General features: G+C 42.2%; 1 protein-coding gene across 2 annotated transcripts in view; it reads right to left on the bottom strand.

The window, feature by feature from the left end:
• Positions 1–2404: 2404 nt before the first annotated feature.
• The window catches only part of LOC148898119 (solute carrier family 66 member 2), a 50260-nt gene continuing 24826 nt past the window's right edge, over positions 2405–27838 (bottom strand). Inside the window, exons 3-5 of one of the 2 annotated variants that reach the window (XM_088997051.1) lie at positions 2953–3169; positions 2628–2689; positions 2405–2519 (exon numbers count right to left, since the gene is read on the bottom strand). In XM_088997051.1, the coding sequence (XP_088853177.1) occupies positions 2647–2689; positions 2953–3169 (260 nt within the window). In that variant the 3' untranslated portion in view covers positions 2405–2519; positions 2628–2646. Of the gene's footprint in view, positions 2520–2627; positions 2690–2952; positions 3170–22273; positions 25949–27838 lie in introns of those variants that run through there. The other variant, XM_088997050.1, reaches the window with a different exon arrangement.

Below are 27838 nucleotides of genomic sequence, written 5' to 3'. Positions count from 1 at the left end.
TCTTTGTCTGTTGTTTGCAGTGAAAACGACAGGATCTCAAGGGCAAATGTGGCAGGAACCAAGGCTATGCTCGTGTTTTCTTCCTCACATCCACACCATATCAATACAGAGGTGGTCACATTTGTCTGTCAGTTAGTCATTTATCATTATTTCATGCCAAACCAGCATGTCTTTGGCCATGGTCCATTGCAGAATTTCACATAAAAAACAAAAACAACCCAAAAAAAACCAACAAAAACAATGGCCGTCAACGTCCGCCAATTGGCGTCAAGAATGCATTTCATGTTAAATGTGTTCCATGCGGCAATATTGCAATATTGCTAAATGTGCTGTGAGTATACGGTACATTTACATCTGAGTGACTGTTGACGCAGAATGAGATGCTGTAGCTCAAGAATGCATTTCATATGTTAAATGTGTTACATATGGTGATTGGTGAAACAGAGACAATACGTGGCAATATTGCATGCTGAGAGAATATAATTGTGCTGCGATTATACCGTGCATTCACTTTGAGTGACTGGTGACGCAGATTGAGAAGCTGTGGCAGGAGTGGAAGAGGAAGTTGGGCAGACCACAGTTTCTGATTTCATTCATCTTCAGACTCAGATGGTGGTTGTTCATCTAGATTTTTTACATCGATGAGGGCAGAGAGAATGATAATGGTGATGGTTTTGGTGGAAAACAGAACGTTACATGGTTACAATGGTATTGCAAATGTAAACCATAGAGAGAGATGACGTTAGCATGTGGGCGGGAGGTGCTGGGAACAAAACTGAGCAGTCTCGAGGGATGTTACGAATGGACATGTAAGGTAGTCGAATCTGCCGGACAATTAAGGTGAACCAGGTGATGCCAACTGCAGTTACTGAAGGGGATGATGTCAGTGATTAGTGCAAGTGGGGTCCCAAGGACAGGTGGATGGCTTCATGATGGAGAGGATTTAAGAGAGCTTTGGTGACAGGAAGTGGAGGTTTGTGGGCAGGGAGTGTAACTCTCTGGGGCAGGAGGAAATCGCAGAAGATTCAATCCTTCCATTCTTTCCTTGAACGGAAATCTTATTGCCATCATATTTCTGGGTTGATTGCAGGAAGTGTGGAGTTTAATTTGTATGACTTTATTGATATAAAAAAATAGATCGTAAGGGTTAAATGGTCCAGAGTGTATGATGCCAGATTAAAATTCAGATAGGTGCCACGAGTGGTCGTGCTCCACGAGGCGTCTTAAATTAGCCTTTTTCCCCTCTGTGGCGTTCTTGTTGTTGCCGTATTTATTTTTCCTTGAGAGTTTTGAAAGGCGCTTATAAATGAAATGTATTATAATTATTCATTAATTCATTATGGTGAAATTCTGCAATGGACCATGGACAGAGTTAGTTATGGTTTTATATTTTACAGTTGCATCCACCAGAAAAACAATTTATTTTACGCTGTCAAGTGTAGTGAGGAATGTACCGATGGATCTGTTGAGGAAACCAAGTAATCACTGACCCGGCTCATGTCGTAACAACTCACAAATGAGTTTATCCTTCAGGTTAAGACTCAGCCATCTTTCTGCACCTCAGATAAAACGAGCAAACTCTGGGCAGAGAAGACAGTTAATTTGAAAGAGGAGTGAGAGAGGCTATATATATATATATATATATATATATATATATATATATATATATATATATATATATATATATATATATATATATATATATATATATATAAAGACTCTTAACGAGGGATGAAGCTTACACACACGACATATCTCTGGGATACAATGCCGTCTTCGTCCTTCCTAAGGAGTCATACCGTAGCCTCTTAAAAAACATCTCTCATTCAAGTTTTTATCATACTGTGTGCGGTATGCCCAGATTCATCCAAACACTGAGCACCTCGCACAAAGATTCTCTTCCACTACAGAACTCGAAACAATTGCTTTGACCACACATCTTCTTCTTTTCCTTTCGGCTATTCCCTTCAGGGGTCGCCACAGCGAATCAATGTCCTCCATATATCCCGGTTTTGTGCATCCTCTTCTCTCACACCAGCTACCTTCATGTCCTCTTTGACCACATCCATAAACCTCCTCTTCGGTCTTCTTCTCGGTCTCCTGCCTGGCAGTTCAAGGCTCAGAATCCTTCTCCCGATATAGTCGCTCTCTCTCCTCTGGACATGTCCAAACCATCTTTCTCCAGTCCAAACATCATGGCTGGTCTCACCACTGTTATATACACTTTTCCTTTCATCCTAGCTGAAACCCTTCTATCACACATCACACCTGACATTTTTCTCCAGCCGCTCCAGCCTGCCTGGACACACTTCTTCACCTCTTTTCCACACTCTCCATTGCTCTGAACAGTTGACCCCAAGTACTCCACCTTCTTTATCTCTTCTCCCTGTAGCATCACTACTGCACTTGGATCCCTCTCACACATATATTCCGACTTGCTGCGACTGATCTTCATTCCTCTCCTTTCCAGGGCATATCTCCACATCTCTAGTTTCTCCGCCACCTGTTCCCTGTTCTCGCTGCAGATCACAATGTTATCTGTAAACATCATGGTCCAAGGAGATTCTTGTCTAACATTGTCTGTCAGCCTGTGAGCTTTGACCACACATAATCCCTTGAAAACTAACCTCTACTTCCAGATGTGCATCAACATTTCAAGACTAGAACTGGCTTCAGGAGTGTTGCAAAGCTGCAATGTAAAGAAAAGATTTGCTTTTGAGAACACACATGAGCCAGCCCCAAGGACTGACTGTCACTCCAAGAATGTGACATTCTAAAGGTAATGCAGGAGCAGGCTGGGTAATAAACTACTGTTTTATTATCTGCAGATCCAGAACTTCTTATTATAAATGACCTGCTTTGAATACTTTGTTCATGGAAATGGAAATTAGATGTGCCCACTGAGGGAGAAATTCATACATTTTAATATGACTTATTTCACTTTCACTATACCTCATGCCTTTGGTGGAGCCGTTGTGAAAGTTCTGCAGTAGTTGAGGGAGGCCTAGCAGGGCCTCAAAAATCACAGCCAGGGAGCCTAGCATCTCTATGAACACAGCAGAGTCCAGCAGCAGCGTGGTGACCATTGCACAAAAAGCGCTGAGGCCAAAACAGAAGAGAAGGTAGTCTTCAAACACGTTCCACTTCCAGAAATATTTTGGATCCAGGTCTAGCAAGGGGAGAATGGATAAAAAAGCTGAACATTAGTTAAGAAACACAGTATAAAGAATGCATAGAAATTCTGCCAAGAAAGCACAACAAAATCATTACTGTGCACATGCATGAGAGAATGGAACAAGATAAATGAGGGGCTCCAAAGTTTTTATAGTTCAATTACTTTAGAATAACCTGGAGTTTGGTAAGATTAGGTTGGAGATTTAGAACGTCCATTACCTGAGGTTGAAAGGCTATCTTACCCATTTTTCCACGGACACAATCCATTTATCACGTTCTACTTATAAAATACACAAATAGAAATTTCACTGCAGTTGAAAAGTGGTTGCTTTTTATTCTCAAGAGCATAATCTCTTAATTGAATGTCGCAGCAAAGGTCAAATCTAAAGCACAGTGAGTTTTACATATAGTACCTGCATTCATTGAAATTAAAAAAAAAACTCTTAAAAGAAAAGTAATGCAACAATTAAAATGAAGAAAAAATATTTTGCTTGCTCCCAAGGAAAAAACAAAAACTCATTTTTATATTAAGTACTGAAAAAAATACAAATTTTACATCAGTATTTTAAATAACGTCAGCCCGGAGGCCCGGGGCATACAACTTTTACGTCGGGCGTACAAATTTCAAAACGTCTCGGCCCAGGTGGCCGACAACTTCTTCATGGAAAAAAAAAAAAATTCTTTTCAAATCAAACATTTGTATTATTCAATAAAGCAAAATCTACAAGAAAACCGCTACAAGCCACATGGACTCCTATTTCTAAGCGGCTTTCAAAACTCTCAATTACACTTTTCAGTCACGGTATAATCCGAACCATGAAACAGGCTTCTGATTGGCTGCCGGTGTCGAGTATGCAAATTGCCAAACGAAAGTTTGTTTGTTCCCTATTCTTTCCTTTTGACATTTGTTAAAAGACCCACAGTGTGTGAGTGTTCTCCTGAGTCAAAACATATATCAGAATTTTTGGTTTCATTCCCTATTCTTTCCTTTTGACATTTGTTAAAAGACCACTGAGGGTACCTGCAGTTTGTGAGTGCTCTCCTGATATGTTTTGACTCCTTTTTCTACCTTCAACGCTTGTTGGTATTAGTTTAGCCCTATGCTGGAGGGTTCTGATAACTCCTAGTTTGTGTTGTAAAGGGTGGTTAGAATCGAAAAGTAAGTATTGGTCAGTGTCACGTCCACTCAAGGCATAGTGACAGGACTCGAGGGACGACGGAATGAGGTAAGGGTAGGATCCGAAATACACGGTGAGACAGATTTCCAACAAAGGGTCTTTACTGAGAGCGATAACTGGATAGACCTGGTGGCGAGGTAGTAGCGGGAAACTCCCTCGAATACTCCGACAAAGACAGTAAGGTAGGAGTGGCTTTTATAGCCAGAAGGCACAATCAAGGGGATTGAAAACAGGTGCGGAAGCCGGGTGAGTCAGGAAGGGAGGGGCCGTCTCCAAGGAGCAGCGGAGGAGGAGACAGGAGGGGAGGGGCGCGCTCAGGACGGCGACGACGATGTGACAGTCAGGGTGCGTAGCCTTCCTAAAGAATAGGGAATGAAACCAAAAATTCTGAAGATACAAAAAGGAGAGGAGTAGCAGTACCTTACATTGCAGTTTATGAAAAACTTTGTCAGCACAAAATTCCTACTTATTTCAAACCGATAAACACTTTAAGGCAAAAATTAGTGTATCCAAAAGATACGCTGCCAAATGAAAAACAAAGTAATGTAGATTATTCAATACATTGTAAGAATGAAAATTGTAAAGAGCAATACATTGGGGAGACTAAACAAATTCTCAAAAAAATACTTTATCAACATCGCAGGGCACTGACGTGCAGTCAGGGGAGACAGGTGAGGCTATGCCTCAACTGTCATCATGGAAATATCTTCTTTTCCTTTCGGCTTTTCCCTTCATGGAAATATAAAATGACAAAATGAAGTAAACAGTTATATTTATGTAGTGATTTGTACTTTAACATTCTTTTCCATTTAACTTCACTATTTTTGGATTTTTTTTTCTTCAAAACTGCAGAATATGCATGCACGTCATACTAACTGTACAGGGAACCATTCTTTATTCTTGCTTTACTCATCTAATCTAATCTATCCTATCTAATATTATCTAACTAACACCATGGAGAAGGCGAAAAACCTCTATCACAACTTTGCTGCTGTGATATGCAACCTCTCCATTTTTTGAGGGTTTTTAAATTTTAATGAGGAAAATTCCTTCTCGGCTCTCCGTTTCTTGTTTTTGCTTTTGTTTGTTGGAGCAACCACACTCTGGCCATGGTGTACTATTCCTAGCTACAACACAGGGTCCTCTTCACGCATTTGTTGATACAAAACCTTTGCGTAATTCACCTGAAAATTAGTTATCATATTCATTAGCATTGCTCTTAAGCATGGAATAATACAACCAATGACTAAGAAAATAAGTACAATCACAATTGCGAATGGGATAAACATTCTGAGCAAAGTCCGATACCAAGAGCCCCCAAAGAGCCCGTCAAAGATCCACGGTTGATCAGGCCGGTGATCTTTGGCCATGGCATCTCTGAGATCCCTGACAACAGACAAAGCATCAGTCATGTTTATGGAATTAGCTTCTTCGGGTATGTACGTACAACAAGTGTCACCCACCATAGCACAGACGCCCCCTTGTGGAGCCGTCAAAAGGTCCAAAACCATTCTATTTTGCAGCACCATTTGTGTAATTGCTGCAATTTCAGTGTTTTGCATTTCATCTACTTCCAAACTGCCGTTTACAAACACTTGAAACCTGTAGTCAATTGTTTCAATTCGTAGCATGTTTTTAGCCACTCCAATTTGTGGAAAAAGAGCTAACATTACCTTACTTCCCGTGCTACAGTGTTTGAATTGCTCTGGAACATCAGTTCCCCAGATCGAATCATGGGGCTTAAACGACACTCTTCTTTTCACATGATGGTGCGCTGGACGACTGGTAACGATGAAGGTATTGTCAGTTACAGTAACAGGTGCGCACATACCGTAGGCTCTCGGAGGAATAAAAGAATATACTTTCCAACCACATAACCACCAAAGATGTGAAGATACGGGTAAGATGGTGACAGGGTGTTTAACGGTAGCACATATAAACATTTATCCTCATCTATAAAACTTAAGTTTTGACCTGTACCGTATATTGCAACACATACTGGTAATCGCAATCCGCTCTCGGTCATAACCTGATTTTCAGTTTCCAAAATGGTATCTAAACTTGGAACAATCTCTCCTCTCGAAGCATTGCGAAGAACTGGAAAATGTTGATCAGGTTTATGCGAAGATATTAACATATATGCAGCTCGAGCCATTTTATCTCCAAATACCTTTGAATGCACCCTTTGTTGCGTCACGGAATGTGGCATATACGAACAAACAAAGCAATTACTTTTCTTATTTTGTTTAGCAATTAGTGTAGCATAACGATACCACGTGTTTGATAACAATGGATTCCAGTCATGGTTTTCTCCTGCAAACGGTTGATATAATGCGTCCACGACACCTGAATTTTGGGCTTTTTTGGCAGGTATTTCAACATAGGCTGTCAGTCTGATGTGCGGTTTATTTTGGAACGGCGATGTCACTACTTGTGATGTCAAAGATGACATGATGCATATAGTTACGGGAAAACCAGTGTGATGTTCACGAGAATCAGGACAGAGTCTCAAGTCCATGCATCCTGCAACATCATGAGTTATGATGGCGAGTTGGATATCAGTCATTGTACCAGTTCCAGTTCCTGTTCCTAACCAGTTCCCTCGAGCTATCTTGACGACGATTCGTTTTGCTTCTTGGGCACAGTTATTTCGAACCCATTCTGTGTTAGGCTTAGAACGGACCACAACGGAATCCCAACCTGTGGTCCAAGCCTTCCCGGACTTGATACGAGCGTACTAAAACTCTTGAGGATAATTGCTTCCATCTTGTCGTGCTTCGTTCACGAGGACGCTAAGAGGAAATGACACAATTCCTAGCTTCTAGTGGAAAGCAGGCTACAGGATGTGCCATGCTTGGGCACTTTTCTGCCGTCGTTGGCTGTAAGGGTGGAGTTTGGCAGGCTGATGGAATGGGACTTTACGTGCGTCATCTGGATTGCCTCCACTAATTCATACAGCAAGATGATGTGGACCAAACCCATGGCTATTGAGTAGTTTGGCTCCGTCTCTCTTCCACCTGCTCCGGATCTGGTTGGTGAACAATTTTGCAATGGCTTTGATGCACCCAGGTGGATCTCTCGGCGATCTTGATGGCAGTTGGCGTTGTTATCAGCACGGTGAATGGCCCCTCCCACTTTGGTGCCGACCAGGACTTCCTCTTAATCGCCTTGATCAGCACTTGGTCTCCGGGCCGAAGCAGTCTCTGTTCCTGTGAAGGGACCAGAACAGACTGCGGCAGTATACATGCTGACTGGACCTCTTTTGTTGTAAACATTTCACACAGCCATTTTGCCAACAAAGCGCCTGGATCTGATTCATTTTCTTGCCAGGGCACACCTTCCCATAATGGGAGGATGAAAGGTCTGCCATGCAAGATCTCAAAAGGCGTTAAGCCGTTATTAGTGGGTGGTATTCTCATGTATAATTTAACCAAAAACAGACATTCAGGCCATGGTTTGCCTGTTGCCTCCATAGTTTTTCTAAGTCGATTTTTTATCGTACCATTCGTCCTTTCAACTAATCCTGCACTCTGTGGATGATATGCACAGTGGTTCTTTAATTTAATACCTAAATGTTCAGAAATTTTGGTTATTACGTCATTAACAAAATGTGGCCCATTATCACTCCAAATTATTCTTGGTATGCCATGTTCTGGAATAATATGTTTGCATAATGCTTTTGCAACGGATAATGCATCGGATTTCTTTGAAGGCACAATTTCCACCCATTTGGTGAATGAATCAATTAACACCAAACAGTATTTATAAGAATTACTTGTGCTTAGTTCAATGAAATCCATGTGGACCACTTCAAAGGGGTGTGACCCCTGTGGAAATGTTCCTCGTTTTGGTCGCATGTTACCTTGTGGATTGTGTTTACAGCAAATCAAACAACTCCGACAAAAGTTTTTTGCATACGAATTGAAACCTCTGCTTAAATGGAATACTTTCCCTGCTATAAACACCATGCCCGCTGTTGATACATGTGAACTACCATGGCTCAATCAAGTCACCATAGGGAACATGTTTCTCGGTAAACATGGTTTGTTGTCTATTTTATACAGCTCATCAACGAGCTTAGCACCATCGGCAAGCCACAAATCTTTTTCGGATTTTGTAGCTAACGCTTGCATGTCCTTCAAAACTTGTGTAGGCACTAATTCACGCATTTCTTGATTTACCAAATTGAAAGTAGTCTAAGCAGCGTTCTTGGCGGCTGCATCTGCTCTAGCATTACCTGAGCCGATTCTGTCTTTAGCCCTCGTGTGCGCTGCACATTTGCATACAGCTACACTTTTTGGAAGGAGGATAGCTTTCAATAAGCCTCTCAATAAATCTGCATGTTCGACAGATTTTCCGTTCGATGTAGTCATTCCTCTGCGGTTCCACTGAGCTGCAAAGCAGTGAAGTGTGGAAAACGCATATTGACTGTCTGTAAAAATCGTCACTGTTTTCCCTTCCGCCCATTTACACGCTTCAGTCAATGCAACAATTTCTGCTGCTTGTGCTGAATACGTTTTTGGTAATGAGCCATCAGCAATAATTTCAACATCGGTCACAACAGCATAGCCTACCCTGTTAGCCCCTGCATCTGACCTAGACGCAGAGCCGTCAACATACAGGTAGATGCTGTGTCTTTCAAGTCTGGTCGTGGTTTGCAGTTCTCATTTATTCTGTCAATGCATGAATGTGGTTCTCCGTCAACAGGTAGAGGTACAAGTGTCGCTGGGTTAATGCTATTGCACCTCTCAAAAGTTATGTGTGGTTGTTCCAGCAAAGTTGTCATGATAGACAAATGTCGTGCTGGTGACAAGAAGGTCATTTTCGTGCCTGTAATCAATAAGTCAACCGAGTGTGGTACCATCAGCGTTGTGGGATGAAAAAGTACTAGTTCAGCTGATGACTGAACTGCCAACACTGCGACACACACTGCTCTAACACATGCTGGAAGAGCTGCAGCCACTGGATCCAGTCTTTTAGAATAAAATGCAACTGGTCTCAGCTTTTGTCCATGCTTTTGTAACAGGACTGAAGTCATGTATTTGTCTTTACAGTCAACTGTTTGAACAAAAGGTTTGTCATAGTCAGGTAAGGCTAAGACGCTAGTGTTTGCTATCAATTTTTTTAATTCTGTAAATGCTTTACTGCCCTCTTCAGTTCACTGAATAGAGTCTTTCAGTGCCATCTCGTCTTGGTATATAAGTGTCAATAATGGTTGAGTAACTTGTGCATAATGCGGAATCCAAGTTCTGCAATAATTGCACAGTCCCAAAAATGTCATCATCTGTTTTTTCGTCTTAGGTCGAGGAATCTGCAAAATTGTCTGTTTTCTTTTAGTTGTCAACTCTCTTCCCTTTCTTGACAAAAGATGTCCTAGAAAAACAACTTCTTGGCAAAACTGTAATTTATCCAAAGAAGCTTTGTTACCTGTATTCGCTAAATATTGGAACAAAGTTATTGATACAGTCTTGTTCTCATCTTCAGTTGGTGAAGCAATTAAGATGTCGTCAACGTACAAAAGAATCTGAGAAGACTCAGGATGTTTAAAATCAGCAATACACGAAGACATTTCTTGTGAAAAAATTGTAGGGCTATCTGTAAACCCTTGTGGCAATCTTGTATATGTATATTTTTTCCCATTAAATGTAAATCCGAACCAATGACGTGATTTTTTGTGTAACGGAATGGAGAAAGAGGCATTGCTCAAATCAATTACTGTAAACCATTTTTTGTCAGGTTTTAAACTGTTCAATAATGTGTGTGGGTCTGGCAAAACACGGAGCACGTGATTGTATAGATTTATTTATCTGTCGTAAATCATGCACCATTCTCCAAACTCCAGATTCCACTTTTTTAACAGGAAATATCGGTGTATTACATTCACAAGTTGGGTCTTCAATCAAAATACCAGCTTTCACCATATCCCGTATTACGGGAGTGATGCCAATAATAGCATCCTGTTTTAATGGATATTGTTTAAGTCTTGGTCGATAAGTCGTTTTAGGCAGTACTTCAACTGGTTTTGCTGTTTTAAGTAAGCCCACATCTGTTTTTCCCGATGACCAAAGGGTGGCAGGGACGTCTGGACAGTCCTCCGCCCCTAAAGTGGCCATTAGTCATAATTCTAGTGAATCGACCTTTACTGGGTCTCCCATAGCGTCAACTACGAAAGACTCCAGAAAGTTCACTTTTCTGGGTTTGTACCCTTCTTCTGTTGGTATTAAAGCTATTTGTAGTTGTTGTAACAGGTCTCTCCCCAACAAATTTATTGGACACTCTCCACTCAAGACCATAGTGACCTTGTATGGAGTTAGTCCCTCATCTAAAATTTTTATTGGTTTAGAAATAGGTAACAATGTCACTTTCTCATCTGCAGATACCACAGAAATTTGTTGTCGACTCGGAGTGACACCTGGAATAGTGTCTCTTAACACTGATCTGCATGCACCACTATCGCAAAGAAATTTGACATCCTTTTTCCCAATTTTTAGCCAATAATAAGGCTTTTCATTTTCCGGCAAAGTCAAGGCAAAGACATTTGTCAAATCCAAGATTTCAACTGGTTTCATTGATCCCCATTTCCCACTGTTGTGATTGTTGTCATCAGTGTTGAAATGGGGTTCCGCGTGTCAATCTGAATGTTTTGTTTTTTGTCCTTCACCATATCGTGTATTATATGGTGGAGGTCTGTAAGATTTCCCATGTTTCCTTTTCGGTATATGTTTCTTTTTGCAGTGGCGAGCAATATGCCCTACATTGCCACAACTGTAGCATCGATCACTGGGCGGCATCCGTCTCTTCACCCGATCCTGGTATAACACGTTCTCCATTATGTTACCCATGGTAGATGCCATCACATGTTCCATCGGCGAATTTGCACCATTTCCCCACTTTTTTCTCACCACTTCTTGGGCGTGTATTGCCCACTCCATGAGATCAACCAACCTTCCAGTCCGGTGTTGGACATAATGTTTCCGAATGAAATCTCCAATCTCTGGCGTCAAATTCTGGAGAAATGTTTGCTTGAATTGGTTGACATATATGGAATTCTCATCAGCAGATTCAGGAATACAGCAGTGGTTTCGAAAAACATCTTCCAAGCGTCCTCGAAAAATGTTAATATCTTCCCCACGTAACTGTCTACAATTCTGAATCATGCCAAAGTTTGGTGATTTTTTCCATAATGTTCGGATGTTTTCACAAATCAATCTCCGTTGGGTTGTCACCTCCTCGTACGTCATGTTCGTTCCCGTCGATGTTTTCCCAGTAAAGTCACCTTTCACCCGATTCCAATGGTGTCCCAAACATCTCCTGAGAACCTTAAGCGTTTCTTGTCCATTCAACTGGTAAGAAGCACACAATTCCTCAAAATTCTCAGTCCAACTTTCCGCATTTTCAACAACATTACCTAGTCCTTTGCACGCCTCAGCGGCATCACTGTCACACCACGGCCTATAGACCAAGATCGTTTGATCATTGAGGCCAGAAGCATGAGGGTTAGCTACCTGGATAAGTGGGAAAGCTTCACAATCGCTTTCATTATTCATTTTAATTTCATTCAACTCTTCAAGCGGATACAATTGTCCAGAACAATTTGCTTTGCTCCTTGTACGCGAAGAAACACAGTCACCAGCAATCTGATTTTTAATATCAGGTTGCAATTCTCGTATTCCTCCAGTAGGGGTCATGAGCGCTCCATTCTGCTGGTCTGCCCAACAGACATTTGGAGTCATCACCGGGGGGGCCACCCGCCCCACAGGGGTTGAACAGATTGCGTCCTCCCCTTTCTTCAGCCCTGCGGAGGAGGGGTAGAAGGAGGAGGGGGAAGAGAAGGAGGAGGAGTGGTAGGAGGGGTGGGAGGGGGGCTGTGGCGCCTGCCCGGGGCAGCCTCCCGCCTGTCCCCCTCGTCTCCCATGGGGGAGTTCTGGGGATTGAAACAATGGCTGCTTTTTATTTTCCACGAACTTTTCATTAGGACGTGCAACAGATGAAGCCACAGTCTCATCGTCAGAGCTCACTTTGGAAGACATCGCGACCATTGCTTTCTCCTCTTTCTTCATTCGTTTCGCTTCAAGTTCCTCTTCTCTGATCTTTGCTTGTGCCATCCAAGTCTCACAAGCAAGGATTTCGGCCCGAATCTTCCTAAGAGACTTGTTAACCGCGGATGCCTCCTGTAATTTTAATCGAAACATGATCTCTCTCAAAGGTTGAACTTGCAAAGCACAAGAAAATTCACCATGTTCCATCCACTTCTTGCAATAAATTTCGCTTCCTGGAAATTTTTTGGACATGAATTCGACGTCCCGATGAATTGGAGTCTTTTTAGAAAATATAGCACCCATTTTCAATTTTCCAACAAACAAATTCATTCAGTGACTATCACTCAGAAAAGAGGCACACACTCCGTGATGTTGATTCAAACCCAAGAACAAAGGGCGTGATTCGCGCCAATTCTCAGTCACGATGCGCGTTCACGCACACACAAGGAATGCACTTACACATGCACACACACACACACTCTCTGGCACGCACTAACGGCTCAAATGACTTCGCGCCCACCCTTTTTTTCTCTCTGAGACAAAGAACCCTCTCTGTGTCACTATTCTAGCATAGAACAAACCATTTTAAATGCATTAATTTTTCAGATAACCCAGTACTTTTGCAGCTGCTCTTTAAAATAACATATAACGTCTGCATCAGAATTAAAAACCTTTCGGTTTTGTCAACTGAACCAGCCCTCACACAAACTGATTTCCAGATTATCACCACCTTGTGATCAATTTCTTTCGCTGGAAAACTTCCGAACCATAAGTCGGCGTGTTGAACAAAACCAGACACTCTAGTCCATAAAAGCACTAGGATGTCGCGTACACAAGTCCTTTTTTGTGCACCACCGGTTCCGTCTTCTTATTGGGCTCACCTTAGTCCAAAGAAAACCGCGTTACACCGGCACGTACATGGGTTAAATGAATAAGATACCTCTGGCCAGGAAGAGTCTCACAATACATTCAAATAATGGCTGCTAGCTAGCGCGTTACTCACCTAGCGAACTTTTGAAAAAACAGCCGTGTTGTCCTCCAGCCAGAACGTTAGGAGCCCCACCGCCACCGGAAAGGAGTGATATTCTTTCCGTCTCTCGTGCGGACTTCACAAGCAGGCTTCAGCGAAGAGCGAAAAAATCTTTGTTTCTTCCGTAGGTTGGCGCCAGCCAAGGAGCAGGTTCGCCGCGCGTCCCCACGCGTCGTCTCCCGTTGAATTTTAAAACAGGCTGAACCACCGGGAGCTTTTTGAGCTTTTTTCCCGTCTCTCGTTAACTGGGCCGCCCAGGTGGTAGTCCTCAACCGCTAAGGCTGGCAGACTGGCATCGGGTTTTGGCACCAATTAATGTTCGGTTTAAATTCTTGTTTCTTTCCTGGTTCGATTTTCAAAGAAGTTCAGTGATAAAAATATCAGTAACGACGATAGATGGTGAACAAAAAACTACTTTATTCTAATGAGAAAGAAAAAGCACTTCTCGTGTCGGTCGGGGCGAAGATATGAGCACACGGACAAAGACAGGAAACAAAGAGAACGAGCTCCCGCTCTGACAAGTTTTTGAATGTCCACAGCAGCGATCTGTTGTCCAATCAGCTACGGACAACTCAGTGTTGGGAGGGTCTTAAATTGAAGTTGGAGCCGTTGCTTCTTTGCAACGACTATTGAACTAATAAGATTGATAATGCTATTAGACTGAAATTAAACGTGCACTAATCATAATGTGTACTAAGCTAAACATGAAATAACATAATATGTTTACTAATGTGCATAAAACACTCTATCAATAATAATTAAAGGAAGACCAACACCGGACTGTACAGCTCACAAACGGTGAGGGATGAATGTAAATCTCCTGGATAGCTTCTGAGCTTTTTGGCCAAGAAGGATCTCATTGAAACTATTCCTGAAGCGACAAAGTTGCTCCAGCTCGTGCTCACTGTTCCAGCTACTACAGCATCAGTGGAGCGGTCATTTTCAGCACAAAAGACTGAAAATATACAATGGGAAGAGGACTGATCAAGGACGACTTTCTTCACTGGCAGTGACCTCCATTTAGACAGAGAGACTTGGACTTCATTTATAAGTAAAGGTAACACGATAATAAAGTTTTTTTTAATTCTTTTTTTCTCTTCTACAGTTTGTATACAGTATATAAAGAATGCTGACATGACATTTTAAACAAAACACGTTAACTGTTGCCAATCAAATGGTGAATAAGCTACTCTGTGGAGTTCATGTTTGTAAATCTTACTGTGATGACGTCAGTGCCTCACCAGCCATGAACCTCACCACACGTCACTGTCGCAGGTATAATACTAGTGGGCCGCAAGCGGCAGTACATATGCACCTAAAAGCTAGCAACCACTCATTTGACAACAATAAGGTAAAATCTTAGCAAAAGAAAAAAGATGGTTTGAGTAAAAGAAGTAAAAGAAGCTATTTTCATAAACCAGCAACATCCTTCACTAAACCGACATGGTGGTGTGAGGTTCAATTTGGATCGTTCGTACAAGAAGCAACCTAGGCTTAATTATGCTGATGAGGTGATACCAGAGCAAATAGGGCAATCAGGACGTCAGGACGTCGTCAGTCAGGACAATAGAAGCAATCAGTGGAGCCGCAGGGAGTAGTCCTCTGCTAACCCCAACCTGAGGGCAGGGACCTACCATAGCAGAGTCCGGCAACGGTCTCTGTGTTGTCGGTGCCATTCGACTGTCATCGCTGGACACTGTCACGTTTTGCAAGGTGGTGATGGCGGGTGCGGATCCCAAAAAGCAGGCAGGAGGGAGCAGGAGGTTGTATTTGAGAAATTGTATTAAAATAAAGTCAGCAGGAACAAAATGTAAAACATCAAAATCATCTGAATGGAAAAAATACAAAGTATCAAAAGAAAACCAAGATTAAAAGTCCGCCAAGATTAAACAAACACACGCACTGCACACAATGCATAAAATTGCATCCAACAGCATACAATGTGTTCAACAGGATTCAATGACATTTGACATACTGTCATGATCTGGTTGGCGACCAACGGGGGTCGCTGTCGGCCCCGCCTACACCTGCACAGGTGCTGGTCGTCCTGACCAGATTGGCGACCAGCGGGTAGCGACGTTTTGTTGTTCTTTTGACTTCAAGACGGCGCCGCGAGAGTGGCTGCCTTTCCAGCAGCTCCTGTGTTTTGCTTTTCTACTTTCATTTCTTTCATAACTTTGCTGCTGTGAAATGTAAATTTCTCCACTGCGAGACTAATAAAGGCAAATCCAATCCAATCCAAACCAATCCAAAAAAAGTCATCTGACAGCAAGCAACAGGAGACAAAAACACTGATATTCAAGCGCCTGTCGTCTTTGTGCTCATGCAGTCACACTTTCCTCAGTTTTTAAATGCTTCCTTTTGAATAAATAATCCCAATATGAAATATGTATTTGGGCATCATCTCCCAATGCTTTGGATTGTTCCTCATCTCATTCAGTCCTTTCAAGCACACAGCACACATATTCTTGGAAACTGTCGTGTGGAGCGTTGACCTGATGCAAGAGGAAGAAGCTGCACGGTGGAAATAAGGATTTACACTGAAATGGCTGCAACATCAAATGGCAGAATGAACGGTCGAAAGTAAAATACAGTAAAGTCTCGTTATATCGATATTCTTGGGAGTCCGAAAAATATCGATATAACCGGGACTATCGATATATCCGACCCTGCGCGCATGTAATTTTCTCCTTGCGTGCATAGAAATAGTATCGTAATAAGCGGGACTATCGATATAACCGATATCGATATAACGAGACTTTACTGTACATCGAATTCCTTGACAATTGGCTTGATAAACGGCTTCAGAATTGGCATGAATATTTGCAATTCCAAAAATTCAAACACCAGAGTTCACCATCCTTTCATTACATTTCACCACAAGGAAGAGCACTACTTGATTGAGATAAGATTTTCAAAATGAGTGACATCAGTTTGATTTCGATGGAACCAGCCAGTACATTCAGAAAATAAAATGTTAGTTAACCTGGAGAGAGTAATCGAAAGCACCACAGTGGACGTTGAGATTAGAATCTCAATCAGAACTAAACACAAGACTGTGCTACAGTATACTGCATTAAAGCATATTAATTAAATAAACAAAAGAACAAATTACCGCAATAACATCGTTTCACACAAACAAAGCATCCAGATATTATGAATTGGTCATCGTTTTTGTCAATACATGTAGAGAGAAACATCAATTTTTGACTTTTACCCATGATCACTAATCCAGTCATCCATTTTCGAAATGCACACGGCTTGCGCCGGGGCATATCCACACTGTCTCCGTGCAGGAGACATCCTGGACTGGTTGCCAGCCAATTGCAGGGCACCCAGACCACTCATGCTCAAAACAAATGACATGCTTGATATTGGAATGTGGGTGGAAAACAGAGTACCTAGAGAAAACCTATGCGGGCATGGGAGGAACATGCAAATTCACATAGGAAGGCCGAAACTGTAGAGAAACCTCTGCACGCTGAGTAGTAGATCGTTGTGCGACTCCATCGATGATGGTTGGGAGTAGGGAAACAGGGTGTTTCCCTCTTTGAAATGGATCAATACGAGACTGTTGCCGGACATAACCAGATGCTCTTGAGCAGTTCTTCTTGCTCAATTTAGAAACTAATTGAGCTTGGTACTGTAATCCCCGCTCTATCACCGGGGTTATGGTTCAAATCACACCCACGAAAAGTATAGTCCACAATTTATGTAAAACATTCTATGAAGCACTTTATTTTGGGTGTCTATAAAAATAATAATGACTCAAAGACATTAAAACATTTTGAAAGAAAGCAAGAACAAGGGATAACTATTTCTTGCACAATCCTTCATCGTTTACAGTACAGTGAATATTCATTTTTTTCCAAACTACCAAATTCAAGATATCACGTCACAGTTTCCATCAACCATCATTGTTTAACAATGTAACATTTGTTATGCTGATGAGGTGATACCGGGGGGAATGGGGGTAATAGGCCAGTCGTTAGTCAGGAATGTAGGAACAATCAGTGGGGCCACAGGGAGGGGTCCCCTGCCCCCCCAACCTGAGAGTAGGGACCTATCATAGCTGTGTCCGGCGCCACCATGTCTGGACATTAGGGATATATAAATGGGGCCGATACGACCAGTCAGACTTTAGTTCGCTGACGAAGCCTCTTGGATAGGAGGCGAAACGTCCGAAACCTTCACTTTTGTACAGATGACGGCTGAAGAAACCTTCTCATCGACAATGTAACATTGTACATTGTTCATCATAAAACCAATGTAATTATTGTTGCTTTGTCTTCTTCTTCTAATTCTTCTTCTTTTCGTTTCGGCTTTTCCCCTCTGGGTAATCGTTGTATTAAGTTCATCCTGTCTACTTGATATCTAATTTAAAACAGATTCTTTACTTACAGACAGTGTATTGTAGGTGTTCAAATACCTGACATGTTTCGGCGTATACTTCCGCCTTCGTCAGAGTGTCACGGATGTTGTTGTGACCTCCAGGGTCGCCACAGCGAGTAAAATGATCCCTGTAGCATCACTCTTGCACTTGGATACCTGTCATTCAAAAATATATTAATTCCTCTCCTTTCCAGGGCATACTTCCACCTCTCTAGTTTCTCCCCCACCTATTTCCTGTTCTCGCTACAGATAACAATGTCATCTGCAAACATCATGGTCCAAGTAGCTTCTGGTCTAACATTGTTTGTCAGCCTGTGCATCACCATAGTGAATAAGAAGAGGCTCAGAGCTGACCCCTGGTGGAGTCCCACCTCCACCTTGAATTCCTCCGTCACACAGCACATCTCTCAATTGTATTACAGTTATGCTACATGTCTTGCACCGCTCTGACATACTTTTCTGTCACTCCAGACTTCCTCATGCAATACCACAGCTCTTCTCTGGGCACTCTGTCATACGCTTTCTCCAGATCAAAAAAGACATAATGCAATTCCTTCTGACCTTCTTTGTACTTCTCTATCAGTATTCTTAAAGCAAACACTGCATCTGTCGTACTTTTTTTGGCATGAAGCCACGCTGCTGCTCACAAATGTTCACTTCTGCTCTTAGTGTAGCTTCAACTACTCTTTCCCATAGTTTCATTGTATGGCTCCTCAACTTTATTCCTCTGTAGTTATTACAACTCGACAAATCTCCCTTGTTCTTAAAAATGGGCACCAGTACACTTCGTCTCCATTCTTCAGGCATCTGCTCACCATCTAAGATCTTGTTAAATAACCCAATCAGGAACACCACCGGCACCTCTCCAAGACACTTCCATACCTCGATTGCTAAATCATCAGGCTCAAATGCCTTTCCCCCCTTCATCCTCTTAGCACCCTCCTCACTTCATCCTTGCTAATGTTTGCTACGTCTTGGTCCACAACAGTCAAGTCTTCTACTCTTTGTTCCTTCTCATTTTCCTCATTCATAAATTCTTCAAAGTACTCTTTCCATCTTGGCATCACACCACTGGCACCTGTTAATACATTGCAATCTCTATCCTTAATCACCCTAACCAGCTGCAGGTCCTTACCATCTTTGTCTCTCTGTCTTGCCTGTAAAGATCAGTCTCACTTTCCTTGCTGTCCAGCCCAGCATACAAGTCATCATAGGCCTCTTTTTTGGTCTTTGCCACCTTTACTTTAACCGTGCGCTGCATCTCCTTGTACTGCTGTGTACTCTCGTCCATCCACTCAGTGTCCCACTTCTTTGCTAACCTCTTTCTCTGTATACACTCCTGCACCTCCCTATTCCACTGCCAAGTCTCCTTATCGACCTTTCTTCGATTCGATACACCAAATACTTTCTGACCTGTTTCTGTGATTATGTTCGTTGTAGTTTGCCAGTCATCTGGAAGGATCTCTTGCCCACCCAGTGCTTGTCTTACCTCCTGCCTAAATGACATGCAACACTCTTCCTTTTTCAACTTCCACTTGCGGGGCATACCCACAAACAACATTTAACATCACACCTTCAATTTCTAGCTTCAGACTCATCATTCTATCTCATACTCTTTTTACTTCTAAGACATTCCTAACAAACTTCTCTTTTAAGATAACCCCAACTCCATTTCTCTTTCCGTCTTCACCGTGATAGAACAATTTAAACCCTGACCCTAAGCTTCTAGCTTTGCTCCCTTTTCACCTGGTCTCCTGGACACACAGTATGTCTACCTTCTTTCTCTGCATCATGTCAACCAGGTCTCTACCTTTACCTGTCATTGTTCCTATATTCAAAGTTCCTACTCTTAGTTCTCTACTCTTGGCGTTCCATTTCTCTCTTTTCCTCCGGGCAAACCTCCTCCTCTCCTTCTTGGACCAACAGTTGTCCATTTTCCACCGGCACCCTAAAGGTCAACAGTACCAATGGTGGCCGTTGTTAAACCAGGCCTCGACCGATCCTGTATGGGATTCAGAGGTTTGATTCACATATTTGTTTTGGCAAAACATTTTACGTCGGATGCCCTTCCTGACACAACCCTCTGTATTTATCCGGGCACCGGACCGGCACAATAAGACACTGGCTTGTGCCCCCGTGTGGCTACATTCTTCGTGTAGAATTTAATTGCAGATTCCTAAGGATGACACTAAATTGTAAAACTTGTGCAGACAACTCCTGGGTTTAGGTTCTTCCCTCTTCTCTTTTATCCCTCATAGCCAGCACTATCTTCCCAGGCTGAGCAACACACCTACTTACGCTCGCTCCCATTAGTTCTGCTTGCTCTGTTTACCAGCATAATCAAATTGCTCAGAAACATTATGCATCATTCATGAGGGCATCCTTTCTATTTTTCCCATTTAAACATTATCCCTAGCTTGTTCTACTGGACAATCCAAAACAACACGACTCCATTTTTTTCCTTAAACACCTTCCTTCATATTGGTGTGTGGGCTCTGATTAAGACAGACAGCTACCCTTTTTGGATGCCTGTGACACACGCTCAGGTGGAACCGCGTTTGGTCTGTAAGGCCATAAACTCTCAAGTAAATATTCTGTTGTTATTAAGACAAGGCTCGATTGAAGGTGTGTTCATCTCAGAATGTGTTAAGATTTGAGTTTTGTTCACAGTTGTATCACAACACTCAGCTGTTTCAAATACTTAGTTCTTATCTTTATTTTTTATGCTGTTTCTGTGCTATTAAAATCATATAACTGACTGTACGGGAAGAAAAACAACAGGGTTAAAATTCCTGCAACGAGCCAAGAACATAAATGTAGTTAAAGAAAAAGTGTGCTCCACTTGCCCAACTTTGTTGCAACTTCAATCTTTAATTATTTGGGGCAAAAATAATACCAGTATGCTGCATGTTCAATTCACAAACGGCAATGGTCCCTTATTCAAGGTATGAAGAAAAAGATTTGTGAATAGATTTTGCCCCATGTATGTTTCGGACGGACTTGTAGACGAGAAGGCAAAGTTGCTGAACAGCAATGACCTTGGTGCTGAAGTTGAGGCAGTTGCTGATGAGGAAGATGGAATTAAAGAGGTGATGCATCACTGGAGCGATTCACTGCTTCTAACATTTGCTGGGAGAGTATGACAGAGACAGAGGATGAGGACATCCAATTAACTACACTTGGGCTCCCTTATTCTCCTGTTCTCTTCTCTCTTGTTACATCTGCCTCAAATACAATCTCACGGACGCGATTGCATCACTAAACGTGTCAGTAAATGACAAAAAAAGGAGTATGAAAAACTGTGACAATTATGCTACTTTGGTCATCATCTATACTTAGACTTAGAAAAAAATGCTATAAAAATAAATGCCTTTTGAACATGTTCATAGCGATCGATACAAGACTTTCAAAATATTTTTGTGCTTATAAATGCACAAGTCAAGGTAATAATTTCCAAAAATGCCCAATTACCCAACCAACTCATGGGTTGAAAACTAATTAAATATAATGAAATAACATAAATAGTGCACCCCTGTTGCTTTATGTGAGCGGTCTGAAAGAAATTTAATAAAATAAAATGCACATTGAATTAAAATGTGGTCACAAATTTTCTTCAAGGAAGTAGTTCTTTCCCACACTGAATAGTGTTGACATGAACATTCATTCACCCCCACAACCTTTTCGATGCTGCTGTCGATTGCAAATTTTCCCATCGTGGGACTATTAAAGACTTTCTTATTCTTATTGTTATTCATATAAGCACATTGCTGGTTTTACGATGAGCAAGTTACGGTGTAGAATTAACAGCAGCATTTAGTTTAGTTAGCGGTGTAGTTAGCACATCCCAAATGCAATTTATCATGTACTAGCGTAAAAAATATGTTTCTTTTTGCCGTTGGTCAGTTGAAGGTTTTGAATGTATTTTGTGTGTGTGTGTGTGTGTGTGTGTGTGTGTGTGTGTGTGTGTGTGTGTGTGTGTGTGTGTGTGTGTGTGTGTGTGTGTGTGTGTGTGTGTGTGTGTGTGTGTGTATCTGTGGGTGTGTGCATGTGTTTGTGAAGGTGATCAGGTCAGATAATCAATTGTTGACGTGGGAGGAAAGATCTAGGGGTAGAGATAACAGCCCAGTGGACCAAACAATTTAATATGGTCAACTAGGGCAGACACATCATGTGAGGCTTTCTTCCTCATGAGATAAGCATGTATAAATGAAATATATTGTGGCTAGAAAATAGAGCTGAGGGGAGAAAGAAATTGATAGCAATTGATTGAAGGCACAATAAAAGGGTGCAGTCAAATGCTTCATTCTCAAACTGCCATCCTCGAGGATGTATTTATTTTCACCACCAAGTACTGAAGTAATCATAATGTTGATCAAGAGTGATCAGGAGTGGTTAACATCCACCAAAACTGACACTCGTATGACCAGATACAAAATTACTAATACTAATTAGAATCACAGTCAGAATCATCTTCAGAGCCAAGTTTGTAGAAGGATTTTTGTCTCCAGTAGAACACGCTGCACTAGTATCATCATCAATAAATACATGACAAATAAATATGGAAGGGCATTCCTTAATGTAAGTGTTATCCCTCAGGAACAACTGAGAGACAATGTGCAAAATATCAATCAGAGCTGAAGTGATCAGTGGTAGAATAAAATAGGAGAAAATGTGTACAGTTGGTGCAGAAAATCATTGAACCATTTTAAAATGATCAGTCATTGTATTTCAGAAAACCAGAATCAGAAAACCTTTATTCTTCCCACACTGGGGAAATTTGCAAATCAGAAAAAAATGTTGTACAAGTGTGCGATTATGCACATGTCATTGAGCGCCTCAAAGTGTCTTTTGTTGGAGATTATATAGATCAGTGACAGAGGTACAAGTGAGTCCAAAGCTGGAGCTACAATGACTATGATGGGCTGTTGTTCCATAGGGATGTGTAAAATTTCAAAGAGCCACTAAACAGTTAGATTTGGGTTACTGTTTAGAGAGTTAATGTCTCGAGGGAAGAACCTGTTAAAGCGCCTGCCTGAGAGGAGTAGCTAGAAAATGGGGTGGGCGGGATGTGGAGGGTCCAGTAGGATTTTCCATGAGGAACTCATCGCATCTTTAACTGGTTTTGGCAGTTTGAATGACAAGATAAAGTACCACACGTGAAAAAGGGGCAGGTGTGCAAATACACACCGCAAAAATATTCTTCAATTATTTAATGTCCAACATATTTTTTTGAAACACAATGTATATTCATAGGTAGCCAATGCTGATTAAACTGTTAATTATTTAAATGCTTTCAACCGTTCTTAAAATCCGTCAAGTGCTGTTTTATATTCAAGAGTTTACATCCAGTACCTGAGTTATATTGCTGTGCTAACCAGTATTTTTTTAATGGGCGATGCATACAAACAAGAGAAAGTTAGAGAAAGGACTTCATTTGCTCAATTAACCTCCTCGAGATACAATTAGCCTGCTCCAACCCGGTCCAAGAGCATAATAATGAACACAGCAGGGCCTCATTAAATGTTATTTAGATGAAGTGCAAACTGACCTTCATATGGCCCATTTAACTGCTCGCCACCAAAGCACCAAAACAGTGCGGCAGAGATGAGGAAGAAGACCCACACCGCCATTTCTGGGACTTGCAACTTGCTTGTTTAAAACTGAAGAAAGACTTCTTGAATTGGACTGTTGATTCAAGAGACTAAAGCTTTGTTTTGAATTACATCACTTGACAAGTAATTAATTCCGTTTGTATTGTATTTCAACGTAGTATATTTTTGATACGAACAGGGAAAAGAGAATGGGAACATGTAAGGTTTGCAACCGAAAGTATAAAACATCTTATTTTAGTTGTCACTATGAAACCCACAGATGCAGGTAAACTAGAGTACGTCAGTTGATGAAAAGGTTTCTTCAGCCATCGAAGTACAGATGACGGCTGAAGAAACCTTTTCATCCAATATTTTCCAGCTTTTTCCCTGCTGTGCCCACTTGTTGCTCCAAGATTTTCGTCAGATCGTTATTGACGGTTTCCCACTCTCTTTTTTCAATAGCTTTTGGCCACTTCACACTTGGTCTGTGTCCTTTGATCTTGTCCTCTTTGGGAGGTCTCTGTGGTTGGGTGGGCTCTTCCACCTGTCGTTCTGTAAGTTCATTACGATCCTCATTGACAGAGGTGTTGACACTCTGCGAACTTTGGTTTTCGTCCCATCGCTGTGCTTCACTCGACTTATTTGACGTCTGACTTCCTAAGAAATATTGGTCAATGCGAGGCCCTTGTCTCTGCTTTCCCAAGTACTGTCTTTTCTCTTGGTGGATCTTTAACCCGATAGCTGATGTTACTTTTGCCCAGCCACACACGCACACCTTGAGTGAGTGTCCTGCTACCGTTGTCTCATGTGCCTTGTTTTTGCTCGTAGTCACGTTCGTTCCTGGGTCGGTAGCCGTGTTGTCAGTCATTGAGCCATCTTGCGCCCCCGCTCTCGCAAGCTCTAGGGGTATCTTTCTCTGTATCCTTTCTGTAGCATTTAGCGGGTGTCTCCAACAAACTGAACCAGCATTGGTGACTGCCACCATGGGTAGCTAGCCCATGACAGCCCCAGTGGGGTCTATTCCCTCCTGTCAGCTGTCTCTCCAAGCTGTCACACAGACATTCCTGTGTTGTCAGCTGTCCTTTCACAGCAGTCACTGGATGACATCCAGATACTCAGAATCATGAAACACTGGAAATGATGTTATTTTGTCCGTTTGAGCCAATGGATGGTCCGCACATGAGATTTAGCCTTGTTGTTGAGAGTGGTGTGGGAGCTGTGCCTCAGGGATGGGAAGGTTGTAAAATTTGAGACACATCATCAGTAGTGCTCCAAAGAATCATTGGGTGTTTCGGCCTTTTATCACTAGACACCCTCATCGATGGTGGACAGCGACAGGTTGATCACGCCCACGCTTGTGTCTCATGCCCAATCAGATGTTCAGAAGCTGGTGAGGGGGGGGCGTCTTAGGTTGCTGACCTATGAGCCCAACAAGGGTCCTTCCTCTTCATCCAGATCCTGTGGCTGCTTCTTTCTGCCGCTTCAGAGAGTGACCTAACTGTGTGCCACAGAGCCTGTCCATGGATGCCCAGGTCTTTTAGCAGTTTGATGGTGGAGGAAGCCACAAACACTCTACATCCAACTTCAATGGGATAGACCTTGGCTTTCCATCCTCGCTGTTGCGCATCCACTGCGAGTACTGCATAGCGCAGCTTCTTACGCTCATAGGCCTCTTCAACTGAGTTTTCCCACGGGACTGTAAGTTCTGTGATGTAGACAGCCTTGAGTGAAGGGGACCAGAGCACCAAGTCTGGTCTTAGGGTGGTGGCTGCAATCTCCGCTTGGAAAACCAATTGTTGGCCAATGTCAACCCGCATCTTCCAATCCCGGCCGGGCCCTGGCCAGCTGTCCAACCTCTAGTTTTGCAGGAAGATGTTCGCCATGATGCCGACTTCTACACGCTGCCATGATGTTATGAAGTCAGGTGTTGTGAAGCACAGTTGCCGGTCTTCGAAGTAGGCTTTTACCAAGGTCGTAATCGGTAATGGAACCTGGAAGAAGTTGAAGGATTCCCAGAGAAGGTTATGGGGAACAGGTCGAGGAAGATGACATGAAGATCTCTCTTGTCTTTTTTTGCCACTTGGATTTGGTGCCAGATCATACTGGTGTGCTCCAATCAACTAGAGAACCCAGGGATGCCAGCCTTCTATACAGAAGTATCAACATACTTGTTCTTCTCCAGGTAGGTGGAAAGTCTCCGTGCTAACACAGTAAAAAAGATTTTCCCCTCAACGTTGAGAAGGCTAATTGACCGGAATTGACTAATGTCTGTGGCATCCTTCTCCTTGGGAATTAGTACGCCTCCGGCCCTTCGCCATGCCTTTGGTATTATCCCTTTCTGCCACACAATCCTCATGAGCCTCCAAAGATAGCGCAGAACATCTGGTGCGTTCTTGTAGAGCTTGTACGGAACTCCAATTGGCCCGGGGGCTGATGCTGATCTGGCATGCCGTACTGTGTTGTCCACTTCCTTCCATTTTGGAGGGCCAGTAACGTGAGAACGGGGAACAGGTGGCGGAGAAACTAGAGATGTGGAGATATGCCCTGGAAAGGAGAGGAATGAAGATCAGTCGCAGCAAGACGGAATTCATGTGTGTGAATGAGAGGGATCCAAGTGCAAGAGTGATGCTACAGGGAGAAGAAATAAAGAAGGTGGAAAATTTTAAGTACTTGGAGTCAACTGTCCAGAGCAATGGAGAGTGTGGAAAAGAGGTGAAGAAGCGTGTCCAGGCAGGCTGGAGCGGCTGGAGAAAAATGTCAGGTGTGATGTGTGATAGGAGGGTTTCAGCTAGGATGAAAGGAAAAGTGTATAAAACAGTGGTGACACCAGCCGTGATGTTTGGACTGGAGACAGTGCCACTGAAGAAAAGACAGGAAGCAGAGCTGGAGGTAGCAGAGCTGAAGATGTTGAGGTTTTCTTTGGGAGCGACCAGGTTGGATAGGATCAGGAATGAGTACATTAGAGGGACAACTCATATTAGAGACTTTGGAGAGAAAATCAGAGAGGCCAGACTGAGATGGTTTGGACATGTCCAGAGGAGAGAGAGTGACTAAATCAGGAGAAGGATGCTGAGCCTTGAACTGCCAGGCAGGAGACCGAGAGGAAGACCGAAGAGGTGGTTTATGGATGTGGTCAAAGACGACATGAAGGTAGCTGGTGTGAGAGAAGAGGATGCACACAACCGGGATAGATGGAGGACATTGATTCGCTGTGGTGACCCCTGAAGGGAAGAGCCGAAAGGAAAAGAAGAAGATTTTGAGAACATTGGAATGTTTTATCTGTGCTTTTCTTGTGAAAATCCTGATGCGGCCCAGCCTCAACCAGACTCTGCCTCCAGCGGCCCCCGGGTAAATTGATTTTGAGACCCCTGCTCAAGATGGTGAAAGAAGGCTACGTTCCTCATCAAGTGGACACTTGTTTGCCGCTCCAGCCTGCCTGGACTCCATTCCATCAAGCCATCAACAACCATCACAAAGGTAAATAAAACAAATTTATCATACATTACAGTTTATTTCTTGAATTATAATACCATAGCACATTTATTATACATAAAATAAGGTGGTGTTCTTCAACCTTTTTTGAACCAGGGCACATTATTTAACATTGGATTTTTTTTTGCGGCACACCACAAACCATCTCGCAGGAAAGAAAGAGGCAATCTTTGACATGTTGCCACACGGACGAATATTAAATTACCGTCCCAGTCTTTTCAGCACGGACACAGGACAATGATATAATAATGATTGAGAAATGAGAAAATGATTAATAAATGTTTGTCAAATTTTACATTTGAAAAAGGGGCATTGTATAGTTTCTCAGGGCACATCTGACGATCTCCCAGGGCACACTATTTTGTGTAGTTTTAAGGCCTAGAAAATTAGAAAGTAGAAAATTATGTTTTATGGGGACCTGGGATTATTCTCATTTTAATTGTTTCCTATGGGAAATTAATTTTTGGGATACACACTTTTCGCCTTACACATGCTGTCTGGGAACCTATTTAGTTCGTAAGCCAAGCTATCACTGTATTTTTGTGTGTGTTTCATTGAGTGTCACGTTGTGGGGTTTAAAATCAATCATATTAAAAAAACAGCAGTGAAATTGATAGGAATATTGTTTTAATGCATTTTGTTGGTTGGTAATTTGGATCTTTCTCTGCATTAAATTGTCCATTTCATTTAAACTTAAATTTTAATGCTGAACAAGATCCCTCTTCAGCCATTAAGATGATGATCTGAATTAAAGTGTGAATATAGAATTAATTTTTTTCTCAAGTCAGGTGGCATTTGTGATTGTATAAGTCATGTACATTAAGTATCTGGAAAGTGATTTGGCAACATCATCAAAAAGAATCTCATTTCAGTGTGGAGCCACGATCACTGACCAAACTGGCAAGTACAGCAGATTATATATACATACAACATGCACAGCCA

This window comes from Hippocampus bargibanti, linkage group LG05, assembly GCF_051943395.1.
Source record: "Hippocampus bargibanti isolate YZ-2025 linkage group LG05, ASM5194339v1, whole genome shotgun sequence".
Lineage (NCBI taxonomy): Eukaryota > Metazoa > Chordata > Actinopteri > Syngnathiformes > Syngnathidae > Hippocampus > Hippocampus bargibanti.
The sequence above is the reverse complement of the archived record's forward strand: the minus strand, read 5'-3'. Positions and strand labels throughout refer to the sequence as shown.